The sequence below is a fragment of the Onychomys torridus genome, chromosome 3 (assembly GCF_903995425.1).
Source record: "Onychomys torridus chromosome 3, mOncTor1.1, whole genome shotgun sequence".
NCBI lineage: Eukaryota > Metazoa > Chordata > Mammalia > Rodentia > Cricetidae > Onychomys > Onychomys torridus.
In genome coordinates this window covers 29,625,283-29,641,368 of record NC_050445.1, presented here as the reverse complement: position 1 = coordinate 29,641,368, position 16,086 = coordinate 29,625,283, and the positions used below count along the sequence as shown (strand labels likewise).

Here is a 16,086-nt window from a genome sequence, read left to right as displayed (position 1 = left end):
ATATTGCTTTTGAGTTTTTGAATATCATCACCAGGTTCTCTTGATTTTTTTTTTTAAAACCAGAATTTGTTTTTCTTTTCTGTGCTTTTAACATATTTTAATCCAAACATTTCCCTCTGTATACACTTAGAGAAACAGAGCATTTGTAAATAAAGATTTTTATCTTGTCCAAAGACAAAACATGGGCAAAGCATTCTTCTTTGTAATATGCACAAAGAATGTGAACTTTATTTTCTTCTTACAAGTAATAGAAAATGTAGGTCAGTAGCAACATGTCTTTGTGTCAACATGAACATGAACCCAACTGTATAGGTACAAAATCAATAATGGCTATGAAATTTTGGCCATAAATATATTCTTTTTTGCAACCTTAATGAAGTCAATCTGTTAAAAACTTAAAATATCCTTCCTGACTGCAAAGCATTTCTAAAGCTGCTTTCAAAAAACCTTAAAACACTTAAAATACTTTAATTAGCTTATGGGGAAGGACTATAATCTTTTCACATTCATTAGAAGGCTTTATATAAAAAGATGATTAGACTTTCCAAAGGTTTTTGTTGTCATTGTTCATTTGTTTGCACCAACTTTCTGTTTCAAATGCTTTCTGTTTCTGGAAAAGTATTGTCATCCATGGCTGGAACTTCAAATATATATATGGCAAGGCCAAAGATAACGCAGTACTCTGCACTTGTGGGCATAGCTACATACTTTCCTTCTTCAGTTTTGGAGGATTTGAAATCTGTAGTCTACTACCATTAGGAATTAAACTTTAGTAAAGCTCTGGTGCACCATGGTCATCACATTTTACTGGAAGACTCTGTGTCCAAGGATGAATTACTTGATCAATCAATTTCAATTCCCCTTCTCCTTCCTTTCTCTCTCCTGCCTTGTCATAGTCACTGTTCTATAGCTCTGAAGAGACAGCATGGCCAAGGCAGCTCTTATTTTTTCAAGCATTTAATTAAGGACTTGCTTACAGTGTTAGAGGATTAGTTCATTATCATCATTGTGGGAAGCAGATGGGCATGTCCCTTGAAGCAGTAGCTGAGAGCTTTACATTCTGATTTGTAGGCAGCAGACAGAGACACTAGGCCTGTGGAGATTTTGAAACCTCAGAGCCCATCCCCAGTGACACACTTCCTCCAAGAAGACCGTACCTATTCCAACAAGGCCACACCTCCAATCCTGCTAATCCTTCCCAAACAGTTCTACTACTTGGTAACTAAATATTAAAATATAAGTCTATGGGGGACATTCTCACTCAAATCTCCCACCCCTGTCCTTCTCTCCCTCTCTATGGAAAGGGTTCTAGGTTCCCCTATAATGACACTGGAGCAAATGATAGATTCTTGAATCAGTAACAAAACATTTTAGCCATTTCTTTTCAGTTTAGTTAATTTTTAAGGTTCCTCAATATTTCAGTATATTTGAATTTGCCTGAACTCATACTTCCATTCATGTTTCTGTGTCCTGTCCTGAGACTTGAGCCTTTGTGAAGCTTGTGGTTATTTTAAGGTACACTGTAAATTGTATATTCCTAACAGGTTCTTTGCATTTTAGGAGCTTATTATTTTCAATGGGAATGAGGCACCTTCATGGTCATTTACATTACAATATGCAAAAGGGGAGAGGGGTAACTAGATGAGCAGAGAATTTTTAAAGTGTGTTTGGAGGTGCACTTCAAATGTTGAGGATAATGGCAGCTGACCAAGGTTGAAGTGCCTGTTGTATTGAGAAGGCTCCATGAACAGGAGAAATGCTTCAATTACAGTTCCTCTCTGACACTGTACAATTATAAACAGAATACTTTTTTTGTTGTTAAAAATGAAAAAAAAAATGGAGCAGTACTTGCAACTTTTTCCAGCCAAGCACTGAAAGAGAATGTGTCAATTCTGAGTAGAAAACAATGTTCAGCCAAGACTCCTCATTCAGGTGTTATTTATAAAATTTTAAGAGTTTTGCTCTAGGGTGCCCTCAATTTGCAGGGAAATGCCTATATTTTTCTTTAAACAACTTTCTCTACATCCTTCACATAGAACAAATTGTGTGTAACCTGGAAAAAGAGTTAAGATTTATCCCAAAGCTCAAATCAGGCACCACTGAAACAAAGCTTGCAAGATGGGTGGGGAATTTCACTCTGGAGGCAAAGGTAAATTTAGTTTTTCCTTTGCCTTGTCCAAAAAGCAGAAGCAGGATTTTAAAGAGGAAGCCTTTTGAAGATACCTAAGTAATGTAGTAGTAGGTGGGATGTGTCATTATAAATAGTGTGCAAGTCTCCAATATAGTACTTCATTATTTCAGGAAATCAACTTGTAATGGTGTAAATACAGGGGGGGGGGGCAAACATCTATAAACATAACACTAGTGAGCCAGACTTCAGAGCAGGTTAAAATGTAACTTGAAAATCATTGAAATAGGTCAGATTTTTTTTTATTTGTTACAATGACAAGTGTTTTAGGGTTTCTAAGGCTGTGAAGAGACACTATAACTACAAATCTTATAAAAGAAAAATGTTTAATTTCAGTGGCTTACATTTTCAGAAGTTTAGTCCATTATTACCATGGTGTGACATGGTGGTGTATAGTAGGTGCTGGAAAAGTAGGCAAGTGTCCTACACCTTGACTTTCAGGCAACAGGAAGTAGTCTGAGACACTGGGTGTATCTTGAGTGTAGATAACCTCAAGGCCCACCCTCATAGTGACATACTTCCTCCAACAAGGCCACATCTCCTAATAGTGCCTTTCCCTTTAGGGGCCATTTTCTTTCAAACCACCAGAACAAAAATATACCTGGGGAGGCAATGTGTGTGTTTGAATGATCTGGAGGTCCCTTCCTTCTCGCATTGGACAATGATAAAAAACTGGACATAGAGTATGGAGCCTGCCTTGGGTTCTTTAACCTGTAGGACTCAATACATTTGTCCCCACTAGGGCCAGGATTAGGGTAAACAATGCAGGATTTAAAGGAGAGGAAGAAATTCAGCAATAAAGATAAATGATGTCTCAATGCAGTATTTTGGAAATGTTAAAACTAAAAATTTTACTCTGAATACAATACCAAAGACAAGATCAAATAAACTTAAGTTAATTAAAATTATTTAAGACTATCACTCAGTACTGGGTGTGGTTGCACATGCTTTGAATTACTGCACCAGGGAAGTAGAGGCAGGGAGATCTCTGTGAGTTAGAGGACAGCCTGGTCTAGTTTATATAGTGAGTTTCAGGCCAGACAGGGCTACACAGTAATACTCTGGATTTTGTTTTTGTTTTTGTTTGTTTGTTTTTTTGAAGCCACTCTATCTAGAATAATTGCCAGAGTTGTGGAATTGAAACACAAAATACAAAAAAGTATATTCTGAAAAGAGTGGTAAGTTTCTTTCTATCAAAGCTTATAAGTAAAATCTTAATTACACTTCACTTTCAAGTAAAGCAATGTTGTGAGTTTTAATACTACTTTAAAATGTTTTGAAATTTCATCAACTTTTAATGTTATTTATTTATTTATTTATTTATTTATTTATTTATTTATTTTCGAGACAGGGTTTCTCTGTGTAGCTTTGCGCCTTTCCTGGAACTAGCTTTTGTAGACCAGGCTGGCCTCGAACTCACAGAGATCCGCCTGCCTCTGCCTCCTGAGTGCTGGGATTAAAGGTGTGCGCCACCAACGCCCGGCCAACTTTTAATGTTTTAGAAAAAAAGAAAAGTACATAAAACCACGAAATATAAGGGTTCACTTTCCTTGTGCTTCAGGTACAGTTCGGGACCTGTATTTAATAAAAATGTTAATATTCTGCTCCTCACGTATTTCTTGATTTGATTCTGACTTCACATATTAGCATATCTAGATCGCCTAGTTTTTGACAGCCCTTCAAATTTACAATTTTAGCCCCTTAATTCTCCAGTCTTTCTTACTGCATTAGGAAACTTGGATCTGTTTCAGCTCCTCTAGGGGTTGAACTATGTTTTATTTCACCTACCTTGCTCCCTCTCTCAGGCTGAAAACATCATCAAATAATTTGAGTTCAGGGCTGGGAATATAGCTCAGAGGCAGAGAGTTTGGTTGGCCCGTGCGAGGGCACTGCTCTGTCCAATAAACAGCAGGAAAGGCAAAAAGAAGAAGAAAACTGTTATTGCCACCTACTGTCTGCTAATATTTCTTTAAAATACAAGTTTTCTAATTTGTTCAGCTATTCTAAACCCCTGCGGGTAGAGAACATTCATGGTGGGGAAAAAATTACGCCAGTGGCGTTGTTGATCCACCCACTTCCGCCGGGCAAGAAGTTCCCGGCACTTCTAAGTTGCCGGGTCGTGTTTCCCTTGATATCAGCCGGTACCATTTCAATGGCGCACACCAGAGATTTCCTGTTTTCCCGTGCCTATCGCGAGCTTTGCGGGCTCCGTGCGCCGGAAGCGAGCCTCTGGGAGGGTTGCAGTCGCCTGCTTCGCGTCTGGTGAGGGAAGGGGGACGGTAGAGGCAGAGTTGTGTGTCCCGGAGTGCACGCACTCGTGCGGGATTGGGAGCAGGTGTGTGGTTCCTTGCAGGAGGCCGAGGATCCCCGCTGCTCCCCGTGTTGCCTGCGAGGGCCACTTTAGGGAAAAGGCGTCAGCTTACTCCCGTGGGCACGCTGGGGGAGGGGAGGGCATACCCAGCACCAACGGGAACAGAGACACTGATTTTTTTTTTTTTTAAACTGTAACGACTTTTGTATATGATTAAAAGCAGTATTTATTGAGCCCTACAGTTTACTAGAGACATTTTTAGGGGTTTAGAATAACGTAACCAATTAGAAAAATTCTCTAAGAGGACTTGTATTTTAAAGGCATTTTAGCAGACAGTGGGTTGGAAGTGAGAATAACAGTTTTCCTCCCCCCACCCACGCCCCTGCTTATATTTGGACAGAGAAGTTAGTTGAGACCCCAAGCCACAGAGTTTCTCTTGTCTTGTTCTGTTTTTGTTTTTAGAAGGAAAGAGGAAATACCCGAATATGCAAACATGCGCTTGCAAATTGGGTGCACATGAAATTGAATGCATTTAGGGATCTAGGACTAGTGAACATGTGTTCTTAATGTATACTGTAGCGTTTGATTTATCTTCTCTCTTTTTTTCTTCAGGAAAAGTCTAAAGGTTAGATTGTAAGCAAAACCGAAGTCATGTTTCGAAGACCTGTGTTACAGGTAGTCATTTTTCTACATTAGTGAGTGCTTGGCTGTGCTTCATCATCTGTAGCTGTTGGGTTTCTTTTTGCTTTTGGATACATAAGCAAACGACGACTCGGAAGCCTACCCATCATCTCATATGTGTTTATTTGATGGGGAAAGTTCAGGATGGCGCTTTTTTTTTTTTTTTTTTTTTTTTTGTGGTGCTCATAGTGTTTACTGAATAAAAAAGGATTTTAAATTGTATTCACGTGCTCACTTCGGCAGCACAGATACTAAAATTGGAACGATACAGAGATTAGCATGGCCCCTGTGCAAGGATGACGCGCAATTCGTGAAGTGGTCCATACTTTTTAAAAATGTATTCACATATATAATATGAATCATTAATAAATGTTTGTTACTTATGCTTAGATCAGCATATGTATTTAGTTATTTAAAAAAAAATTTTTTTTTGAGATAGCATCTCTCATACTTCTGGTACCTTGGGACTCACTGTTAAGCTGAGGATGACCAAGAATTTGTGATCTTCCTGCCTCTGCTTTCCCAGGGCTAGTAATTCAGGCATGTACCACCATCGCTGGCTTATTTTGTTATTTTTTCTGTTTCCTTTTCTGGCCTTTCTTCCCCTCTCCTTCCCACTCCCACCTCTCACCAGCCACAAATACCATACTGCAATCTAGTCGGGTGTCCTCTGCTCTGGCCAGCCTTAAGCAGGCCTCGATTACCATTTTTCTACATTGTGGCATGTGGGTAAATTCTTTTTTTTTTTTTTTCTTTTTTCTTTTCTTTTTTTTTCCGAGACAGGGTTTCTCTGTGTAGTTTTGATGCCTGTCCTGGATCTTGCCCTGTAGACCAGGCTGGCCTTGAACTCACAGAGATCCGCCTGGCTCTGCCAGAGTGCTGGGATTAAAGGTGTGTGCCAACACCGCCCAGCAGATTATAAATTCTAATGTAAAATCTCACTATGACCTCTTCCTTCTGTTAAGACTTGTAAGTCAAATTCTTACAAAACCTGTTGTCATCTCCATCTTACTCTTAAGTTGGTCTAGCCTTAGGTCCCTACTTGAATCTACACATGCTTTTAGCTTTTTTAAGTGAAACCAAATATGAAGTAAAAGTTTGTACTTTGAGAGTATTGAAGTTAAATAATTCTTTCCCTATTTCTGCTTTTCTACGAGGTTGTGATTGGTGTGTGTGTGCCTAAGATGAGACATACTGTTATTATGTAATACACAGTGAGCACTGACTCTTTTAATCCCTCAGATTAGTATTTTTTGTGATTATGGCATAGGAACTGATTAGCAGTTTGATTCCGTATTTGGCGAAACATCTTCTTATATTTACCCTGAGTAATAGATAGTGTTTTTTAGCTAAGATCACTCCAGGAATGGATGTTTAGTTGAGTGGTATGGAGAGAGAAAGCCATTATTAAAAGACCAGGGGAGAAAACAGGTCCCCAACAGGAATTTTTTTACAACCTAGGTCTAGAAATTATAGTGTAGTAACCTGACACTTCAGAGCTGGAGCCCTATCTCTGCCCGTATTTGCATGAAGAGATTGCATAATGAAATTATGTACACCGCAGCTCTCAGAGGCCTGACTAACAACCAGTTGAGATGACCCTTATGTAGTAGGAATTATATGCCAGAGAACTGCCTTCACAGTGGCTCACTAACAGCGAGAACTTTTCAATGGACAGCATGACCTCAGTCCACTGCCTGAAGCCTGATGTGGCTGGGGGTCCTGTGAACTGTCTGGCTAGCCAGCTGCCTCCTGCGGTCTCCTGAATAAGAGTATTTTCTTTCTGTTGTTTGTTCTAAGACGAGAATTCTTCAGCCTGCCAACCCCTTTCTCTCCTGGGTGGCAGCTCCATTAGGGAAATGTTGCTCTCTTCGATTGTGTCTAGCTCTCGGAACTCTTGAGTGTAGTGATGTGTACTCTTCTTACCTTTATGGTAACCGTAGAACAGAGTGTCTTTAAGATAGCAGCAGAGGGCAAGTTGGAGAAACAACCTTGGTGTCAGCCAGCCCTGAATTCTGTCATAAATTACCAGTTAATTCCTAGTCTCCTGGACAAGTGGTACACTCTCTGAGCTTAGTTTTCCCTGGTTGTAAGGTAGGGATAATTTGACATTGTGTTGATAGTTAGTCTAGGATTAAATGGTAATAGGTAATTCTCTTAGCATATTAAGTGATGCTATTCTTTGACTGTGAATATCCTTTTTCAGTAATTGTGACTTGATAGCCGTATTTTTTGTATTGTTTTTCTTTTGCTTTGCTTTGGTTTTCTTTGTCATGCTGAAAGAATGAAATGTTCCACTGGACCAAGCTTACTATAGAAGCAGCCTCAAGAGATCAGTGTCATCTTTGCTCATTTTTAAATGAGACACTCCAGGCCAGTATTTGAGTTGTCCCATTCCTTATGAATTTTGAACAACCAATCAGGGAGCAGTTTTATTAAAGACCTTGTAAGTTTTATCCTCAGTGCCTGTTTCAGTGTCAGAAGGATGTACAACAGATGCAAGGGATGTATTGTTACTATTTAAACCATTTCTCCTCATCTACAATTGACACGGATTGTATCTAAATATCTTAATAGTTGTTTGATAATGCTTTTTATGTTTACTTAATTGATTTATGACTCCATCCATTAGAAAACACTGATTTCTTTGTTTCTACTCCATTCTCCTTTGCTATCCTTTCCTGGAACTACTGATGAAGTGGTGAATTAGTATGAGTGGGTCTTCTGTTGGCATTTGTCTTTCCTAAAGAATTTGAAGCTGTGTCACTTGTCTGTCCTCCTCTAGGTGTTTCATCAGTTTGTAAGACATGAGTCTGAAGCGGCCAGCAGTTTGGTTCTTGAACGATGTGAGTAACAGATTTCTAAGTTTTCAGTGTTGTTTATAATACTCTGCTAATGCTCTCAAAGTTCTGTGTTAACTGTACTACCCACCATGTCTCTGGTTCCCATTGTACCTTTGTGCCTCTGTTTGTGGGACCTAGTATAAAGAGAGCGTGTAGTCCAGATACCACCCCTCCTGCTGCCACTGTCCCACTCAGTCCTTCACGGCTGTGTTATGCAGCATGCGAAGGATGCTTTTCACAGAAATAATCTTTTTGTACTAGAGATTTTCTTAAATCTTAGCCTTGTTCTTCTAGCTCCAGATGAAGAGATAAAATTTGTTTTGTGGGGCTGCTTTCTGTTTGCTCTCTCCTTGTCAATCCTCTCTCCCCTCCCAGCCTTTCTTTATTTCCCTTTGAACTTGTGGATCTTCTTTCTATGAGGTTTTCGTACTGCAGAGATGGAGGCTGAAGCAGCGTTTGTAGTTGTTCATTCTCGGACATTCCTGGCAGTCTCTCATGTGGGTTCACCCTGTGTGCCTATCCTGGCTACTATAATGAACAGACTGGGTGACATAAGCAATAGATAGTTAATTCTTAGAGCTCTGCAGGCTAGAAAGCCAAGTAGACTGTCAGCATGGTTGGGTTGCCAGTCGGGCCCCACTTGCTGGTTTGAGCATAGTTGCCCTCCCTCACTTTTGTTTTTATATTGCCGTGGTGGGGGTGGTGGCTGCTCTGGTCTCTTTCTTCCCCTTTAGGGACACTAATTCCACCATGGAGGCTTTACCTTCATTACATCACCTAAACCTAATTACCTTCACATACTTTCACCCTGGCAGTTAAGAGTGCTGAGGCCGCAGAAACGTACAGTCATCAGTAGGTTCTCGGCCTCATTGCCTTTCCACTTTCTATTTCAGCTATGAATCGTGTTCAGTTACTTGGGCGCGTAGGTCAGGACCCTGTCATGAGACAGGTGGAGGGAAAAAACCCAGTCACGATATTTTCTCTGGCAACAAATGAGATGTGGCGATCAGGGGACAGTGAAGTATACCAAATGGGTAAGTAGAAAAGGCTGTAGTTTTTATTTTATCAGCAGTAAGTAGAAATTATTACTGCTCATCTAACATTAGAAATGTTACTTTTAGATAAAGTCAGTCTTTGTTAGTTCTGTTCATTCTTTTAGAAATTGTAAGCTTGTTTTCTCCAGACACGTTCTGTGTCCTTGGCATGTGTGTTACTTGCTGGCATCTGTAACTCCTATACTTGGTGGTTTAGGTGACGTCAGTCAAAAGACAACATGGCATAGAATATCCGTGTTTCGACCAGGCCTCAGAGATGTGGCGTATCAGTATGTAAAAAAAGGGTAAGTTAAAGAAAGGATCTTTTGGATTGAATGGCTGAAAGAATTGATAGCAAGTGTTATCTTATCTGCCTTTTCCCTAACTAAGTGCTGACATTACTACGGATTTATTCCTTAATGTCACCTTCCTGGAACGTCTCTGGTTTTAGCCTGCTGACATGTTAGGCAAACAGTGTCTGTGCATAAGTGCAAGTCAATGAGGCAGGATACGGCAATACCACCGATGCTACTGCAGCATGTTTGCAAAGCGTCTACAGCACACATCTCTAGGAGATCCTGTGGCACTGTGACCAGGGATCCTGGAGGTCACATCTGGCTTCCTGCAACCACACTATGTCTTTAGAGAACCTGGGATATTTGCCCTCTGATGTACTGCGTTATTATGGTAGTATTCGCAGTAGTTATTTTATACTTGATAATTTTCTCTAGACTTAGCAATTTCAAGCATTTGGAATGTTTGGGTTGATTATGTATTAGAAGTGTCGTTTCTGAATTCATAGGATGACAAAAGAATGTCTTCATGGGTGTACTTCTTATGTTTAGAAATCTACTTATTTGTGGTTTCATGTGAAATAATTTCAGCAGTGACTAGAATTTCAATTTCTTTTCAGTTATTACACACCTTTTCTTCATGTGTGTATGAATATGTGAAGATACACATAAACACACAGGATGTTTGAAGGAAAATGTCAACAGTCAGTTTCATTTATGGTGTGTGAGTGTGTGTGTGAGACAGAGACAGAGAAAGAGTGACTAGGAATTGCACTCAGGGCCTTGTATATGCTAGGTGACTGCTGTATCACAGAGTCACATCTCCTGTACTTCATACAAACTTTTCAGTTTGAGGCAGGGTCTCACTGACCTATCCAGACAGACCTAAAACTTCCAGTCCTCTGGTTTTAGATTCCTGTATATTAGATTATAGGCAGGTACTGCCATGCCTGGGAAACATTGTGTTTTAGTACTCTTAGTTTTGAAATTGGAGACATGTTAGCAAAAGTGTGGTCTCCAGTGTGGACTTGTTCCCCTGGGTCCTGACACTCTGTGAGGCAGAATTAGAGTCTTCAGACTAAAGACTGTATTTTCTCTACCTCAGGGCTCGCATATTTGTGGAAGGGAAAGTGGACTATGGTGAATACATGGATAAGAATAACGTGAGGCGGCAAGCGACAACAATCATAGCTGGTAAGAAGCTGTGGTAGATAGCGTTTCCTGTTTGTCTAGCTGGGGCTGCTGTCAGACCCATGCTGTCAAGATTGCAGGCAACTCGCCAGGAGAGTTTTATAATTTTCATTTTACTGTTTGCTAAGACTGTCTATGTTTATTGATTCTTCTCACAATCTCTATATTCAGGAGGAACTTAAGAGTATAAAATTGAGGGGTTCATGTTAATACATGCTGTTAAGCCTTAGAAGAATTTAATCTTTGTGTCTTTTAAAAACACTTGGCCAGCCGTGCAGCGGTGGCTCACGCCTTTAATTCCAGCACTAAGGAGGCAGAGCCAGGCGGATCTCTGAAGTTCGAGGCCAGCCTGGTTTTCAGAGTGAGATCCAGGACAGGCACCAAAACTACATGGAGAAACCCTGTCTCAAAAAACAAAAAACAACAACAACAAAATAAATAAATAAATAAATAAAAACATTTGGCCTATACAAGAATGGGCATGTGCCAAGGCAGTTGCAGAAATGTGATGTTAGGAATTTATGATTTATCCAAACTTTGAAACTTAAGGTGCAACAACTTCTATTTGAAATTTAAAAGCTTTTGTTGTCTTTAAACAAAATACAAAACAACATGAACTGCATTGACAAAGCTTGAGGGAATTGAAATGCATTGTGGAGAGTTGAAACTTCTGTAACAATATAACTGGTTATATATCCATAATTTAACATGGAAAAATGTTTTTTTTTAATAAAATTATATGTAGATTAATGAAATCTAGATACCTTACCAATTTGACACTGACTATTTAATTAAAAAATAAGATCTTCATTAGTACTTGCTTGACAAATTTTGTTAAAATGAAAATTATACTGTTATTAATATACATCTCTTAATGAGACAGATTTTTATTCTTGAATAAGTTGCTAAAATTATGAGTTAAGCCTCAATTTAGTTATTTTATTTTTATTGATATAGACACCAAGAAACCTGTTTTTATAGATAGGAGTGAAAAAAATCTTAGTATAATTTTTTAGTGTTTATGAACTACTGAGAAATGCTATAATTAAGTGATATCATTAAAGACTGTCTGTTGTATGACATATGTGAGTGGAGAATAGTAGACGAGGCAATCTTGGTGTCCCATCAGTTATTGCTAATGGCTGCATTGGCCCACACAGCTGCTATTTCTCTTCAAGGGTCAGTTGGAAGGGTTATTATTCTATTTTATTCATAAATTTTAACTGGTATCCATGAAAGAAATGGTGCTTTAAAAAAAAAATTGTAATACTGTTATTTCACCCAATGGTGAGATTATTGAGCATTTTTAAAGACAGCTGTGAAGCTGAATAGCTCTCAGTGATGCTTGAAGAAAGTACCTGTTTGATTTTTCCTGGTTACATTTAACTTCTTTTTGTTTATTGTATATTATTATAATCTAAAAAGCAAGTCCTGTTTCTCATGTAGAGCCAGTATAGGGATCAATCTAAAGATTTCAAAAGCATGTTTACATCCTAAATTGTCCTTTTGTTGTTTGTTTGCTTTGTTTTGTTTGTTTTATTTTAATCGTTTGTATGTTTGTTTTTCAGTCTTACCAACTCCTGTTCATTTTGATACTGTTTTTTTCATCTAGAGGTCATACTTGAACTTTAAAACAAAACACACCAGCAGATGGCAGTCTTGGCCTTTGATAGTGATTTCCATTTTAATCCCTCAAGTTACCAATCCTGTACAGGCATGAAGTAATTGTTATGAATAGCTATCTTTAGATAGTTGTATAGTTATAGAGGATCTAAAATGTTTGGAGTAATCCAAGAAATGCTACTTCACCTCTTCATCTTTGGTTGTTTTCAGCCAATTTTCTTTGGAATAATCAGAGCAATGTCCAATTTTGTTTGTTTTTGCATAAAAATGCTTTACTTTGTAATACCTAAAACCTTTCCTAGCCGGCGGTGGTGGCACATGCCTTTAATCCCAGCACTTGGGAGGCAGAGCCGGGTGATCTCTGTGAGTTCAAGGCCAGCCTGGGCTATCAAGTGAGTTCCAGGAAAAGGCTCAAAGCTACACAGAGAAACGCTGTCTCAAAAAAACTCTTTCCTAAAAGTCAGTATATTCTTAGAATTTAAAATAAATTTATTTTCTTAAAGGCAAGTAAACTTGCAGTTGCTAAGTGATCACAAGCAGACTCTTGTGCTTTGCTGCATGTCTGTAGCATGTTGCCCTCTTGTGTGTGCTTTCTAGTCTCAGTTGAATCTGTAGATGTTCACCTCATTTACAGAAAGTTGTTGTTAGGGAGACTTTAACGGTCTCATCCTATAATGAAGTCTGAATTTTTGGGTAAACAGCTTCAACCTGTTGTATGTATGTATGTATGTATTTATTTATATATTTAATAAATTAGTAAACTGCTTTTGTGTCTCTCATAGACACAACAAAAGTTATTTAATATTTTGAAATTTTGTAATACCACTAAAGGATGTCTGTGTTGGAGGGGAATTATCATATGAAATGAAGAAAACACTCTGAAATAACTATTACACTTTGGTTTCTTTCCAGATAACATTATATTTCTGAGTGACCAGATAAGAGAAAAGGCATAGAACGGATGATTCTTCTTTGATCATTGTTTGGTACAGTCTCCTTTCCAAATCATGTATAGTCTATGGTTTAAAGATAAAGATTAAAAAATTTTATATAAAATGGGTGGCAATATTTTTCCTGACTGACATATCTTATTTTGTGTATGTGAAATACCCCTCTATTTCTGGTCAGTTGTGGCACTTACTAATTGCTTATTTTTCTAGGAGTGGTTTCTCTATACAAGTGCACAAAGTAACGAACTCTCAGGCTCCCACATATATGCTATGTCCAAGTGGAATGTTTGTTTGGAAGGTCTTCTTTTCTGATTCACACTTGCACTGTGGTATTTCAGCCACCAGTTACTTTTTAGCCTTGTATATCAGGAGTCTGTCCCATAGTTGTAAATACTTGTGTTCTTAACTTTCTCTGTAGACTTGATGGTAAGTACTGACTCTGCTCTGTGTACCTGCAGCCATAAAAGTATACTAGTGTTGACACAGAAGAGCCATTCAGTGATCCTGACAGATAAACGACCCTGAATTAATTAAAGGAGGCCAAAGTTACTATCTCATCTAAACTGCTTCAGGAGTAACCCACCTTCGTATCTTGTTTGTTGATAGTTTCACTGTAGTGTTTATGAGACCTTTTGTCAGCCCCAAGGCCCGTAATGAAGTATAAGTAGAGTGGACACAGTCCTCTCCAGTTCCTTCAATCCCTTTAGTCTCTTTCTTTCTACACCCCTCTCTGCTATCCATCTCAAAGTTTGTTCCAGATCACCCTTGAGGGTGGAGATGAAGTTGTTTTCGTGTACTGGGGATCAAACCTACAGTCTCAAGTCAGATAGGCCCTCTCCCATGGGCTACACTCCCTTCGAGGATCCCTTTAATACTTTTGATTTTGCCTCCTTAGAGAGTCGGTATATGTACAGTTAATTTTATTCTAAGTTTACTAGTTAGTGATTTGCAAATAAAGATTATGTAAACTCAGTATTTTATATCTTTTTTTCTTTTAAAATTTGTACCATTCATCCATAGTCAGCCTGCAGCTTTCCAGAGGTTGGCTACTGCTCAGACTTGCTTTGTTCAAGTGTGGGAAGTTCCTTACTCTGTTCCACACTGCTCCCAGCTTGGTCCCCAGCCCAGCCTGTGTATTTCTTCTTTGACCTGAGAGTTGATGCCAGCTATAGCTTAGATTATATTAGATGTAAGAAGTTCAGAGTCATGTGCTATGTTATGGGCTCTTGGCTTTCTGAAGTGTTCTGTACTGATAGTGCAGTTTGTTTGAAGGAAGGAGGAGTTCCTTGGCTTTACCCTGTCCTTACCAGGGACAATAGAAGATTGCTGTCATCCCCATCTGCCTATTTTTTCTGCCACTGGGACCATCGGTCAACAGACTAGATCTTTCTGTGTTCACTCATTGAATCTGGTAGCACAGTCCTCTGTTTTGAGTAACTGCCATGTCTTCCTTCAGTAAAGCAGTTTTTATAATTCTAAACGTTGTGAGGGATTATGTGTATTTCTGAGTGAAATTTAAACAAGGTGAAAGTGGAACACATTTCATCATGTATAAGAAAGAGCTAACCCAAAGCCAAAGCTGTTCCTGAGTCTAGGTTGTAGAAGTAGAGTAGTGCATCCTGCAGGCTCATCTCCATGGGCTGGAGACTGCCTGCCCTCCCTGTCTCAGAGGCCGGAGGTGGGGGCAGCGGTACTCTCACTCTGGCTGACTGACTCTTCTGCTTTCCTAGTGATTGTGGCCAATCCCAAGCCAGTCAGAGTTGCTGGAACCTGATGCCACATGGCCCCAACTGCAGAGAAACTGCATTGCTCCCGTTGGACCAGACACACCCACACAGCCTCATCTGCCGAGAAACACCACTGTTCCCAGGCTGGACCAGGCACAGAGTAGACCTGTGGGATCTAGCAGTGTACACTGTAGAGACTTGTAATTCAAGTTTCCCTTCTTGATGTGATTGTATCAGGGCGTAAACTTCCCGGGATTTTATTCCTTGTTAAATGGAAAGATGAAAGGTAGGAAAAAAACTGTCAAACAGCTTGTGTGGTAGTATCCCATTTTTGGAAAACAGTTTCAAAAGTAAGGAGAATATATGTGCTCTAAAAGGCTGGAAAGAGAATCGGCAAATGCTATGATTGTCTATAGCGTATTGTGTGTAGTTCCTTACTTCATACTTCCCATGCATGCTTTTAATAACATGAGTGTATTTAAAAATGGGGTGGGGAGCATGTCTTTTCCAAACCTCAGAGTTAATAGCCAGTGCTGCTTCACGTACTGGGAGTGATGAAGAAAACTTCGCATACATACCCCCACCCCGCCATCTATCTCCTCTTCAGTATAATATAATACCCCCACCCCGCCATCTATCTCCTCTTCAGTATAATACCCCCACCCCGCCATCTATCTCCTCTTCAGTATAATACCCCCACCCCGCCATCTATCTCCTCTTCAGTATAATATAATACCCCCACCCCGCCATCTATCTCCTCTTCAGCATAATACCCCCCATCCCGCCATCTATCTCCTCTTCAGCATAATACCCCCCCCCCCGCCATCTATCTCCTCTTCAGCATAATACCCCCCATCCCGCCATCTATCTCCTCTTCAGCATAATACCCCCACCCCGCCATCTATCTCCTCTTCAGCGTAATACCCCCACCCCACCATCTATCTCCTCTTCAGCATAATACCCCCACCCCACCATCTATCTCCTCTTCAGCATCTTATGCTTGAGTACTTTGTCTTCAATCACCTGCAACAGCATGCACTTGGCTCTGAAGGCTGCACTTTAACGACTGGCTAGTACGAGACCACTGTTTACTTCTGCTACCATTCTCAGACTGGATGATTAACTCACACAACCTCAAACTCAAACACATTTTTTTCTGAGGCTGTTGAGGGAGATTGGTTATGTTGCCAATCAGGTTATAGGCTAAGCTTAGTATAGAGTAAGTTATCAAGAAGTTTCCCCGTG

The 16,086-nt window shown here is 39.6% G+C and overlaps 1 protein-coding gene and 1 non-coding gene across 3 annotated transcripts; both read left to right on the top strand.

Annotated features, from left to right (window-relative positions):
• Nucleotides 1-4,371: 4,371 nt before the first annotated feature.
• Nucleotides 4,372-15,252, top strand: Ssbp1 (single stranded DNA binding protein 1). 2 transcript variants are annotated; one of them, XM_036180727.1, is made up of 8 exons: nucleotides 4,372-4,450; nucleotides 5,112-5,174; nucleotides 7,966-8,026; nucleotides 8,917-9,057; nucleotides 9,275-9,362; nucleotides 10,456-10,544; nucleotides 13,077-13,150; nucleotides 14,845-15,252. In XM_036180727.1, the coding sequence occupies exons 2-7, from the start codon at nucleotides 5,151-5,153 to the stop codon at nucleotides 13,118-13,120; spliced, it is 447 nt and encodes a 148-aa protein (XP_036036620.1). In that variant the 5' UTR covers nucleotides 4,372-4,450; nucleotides 5,112-5,150; the 3' UTR covers nucleotides 13,121-13,150; nucleotides 14,845-15,252. The 2 variants fall into 2 exon arrangements, with proteins under 2 accessions (XP_036036620.1, XP_036036621.1); XM_036180728.1 differs by lacking the exons at nucleotides 4,372-4,450; nucleotides 14,845-15,252 and adding an exon at nucleotides 4,457-4,523 and having other exon boundaries at nucleotides 13,077-14,828.
• On the top strand, nucleotides 5,408-5,510 carry LOC118580918. The gene has a single exon (XR_004944580.1). It is a non-coding gene; the product is annotated as a U6 spliceosomal RNA (small nuclear RNA).
• Nucleotides 15,253-16,086: the final 834 nt, after the last annotated feature.

Excerpts from the sequence above, each read along its gene's own strand:
- Ssbp1 (XM_036180727.1), top strand. The coding sequence starts at position 5,151 with ATGTTTCGAAGACCTGTGTTACAG. Across the intron at positions 9,363-10,455 it reads TATCAGTATGTAAAAAAAGG|GGCTCGCATATTTGTGGAAG; the intron begins GTAAGTTAAAGA and ends TCTCTACCTCAG. Across the intron at positions 10,545-13,076 it reads AGCGACAACAATCATAGCTG|ATAACATTATATTTCTGAGT; the intron begins GTAAGAAGCTGT and ends GTTTCTTTCCAG.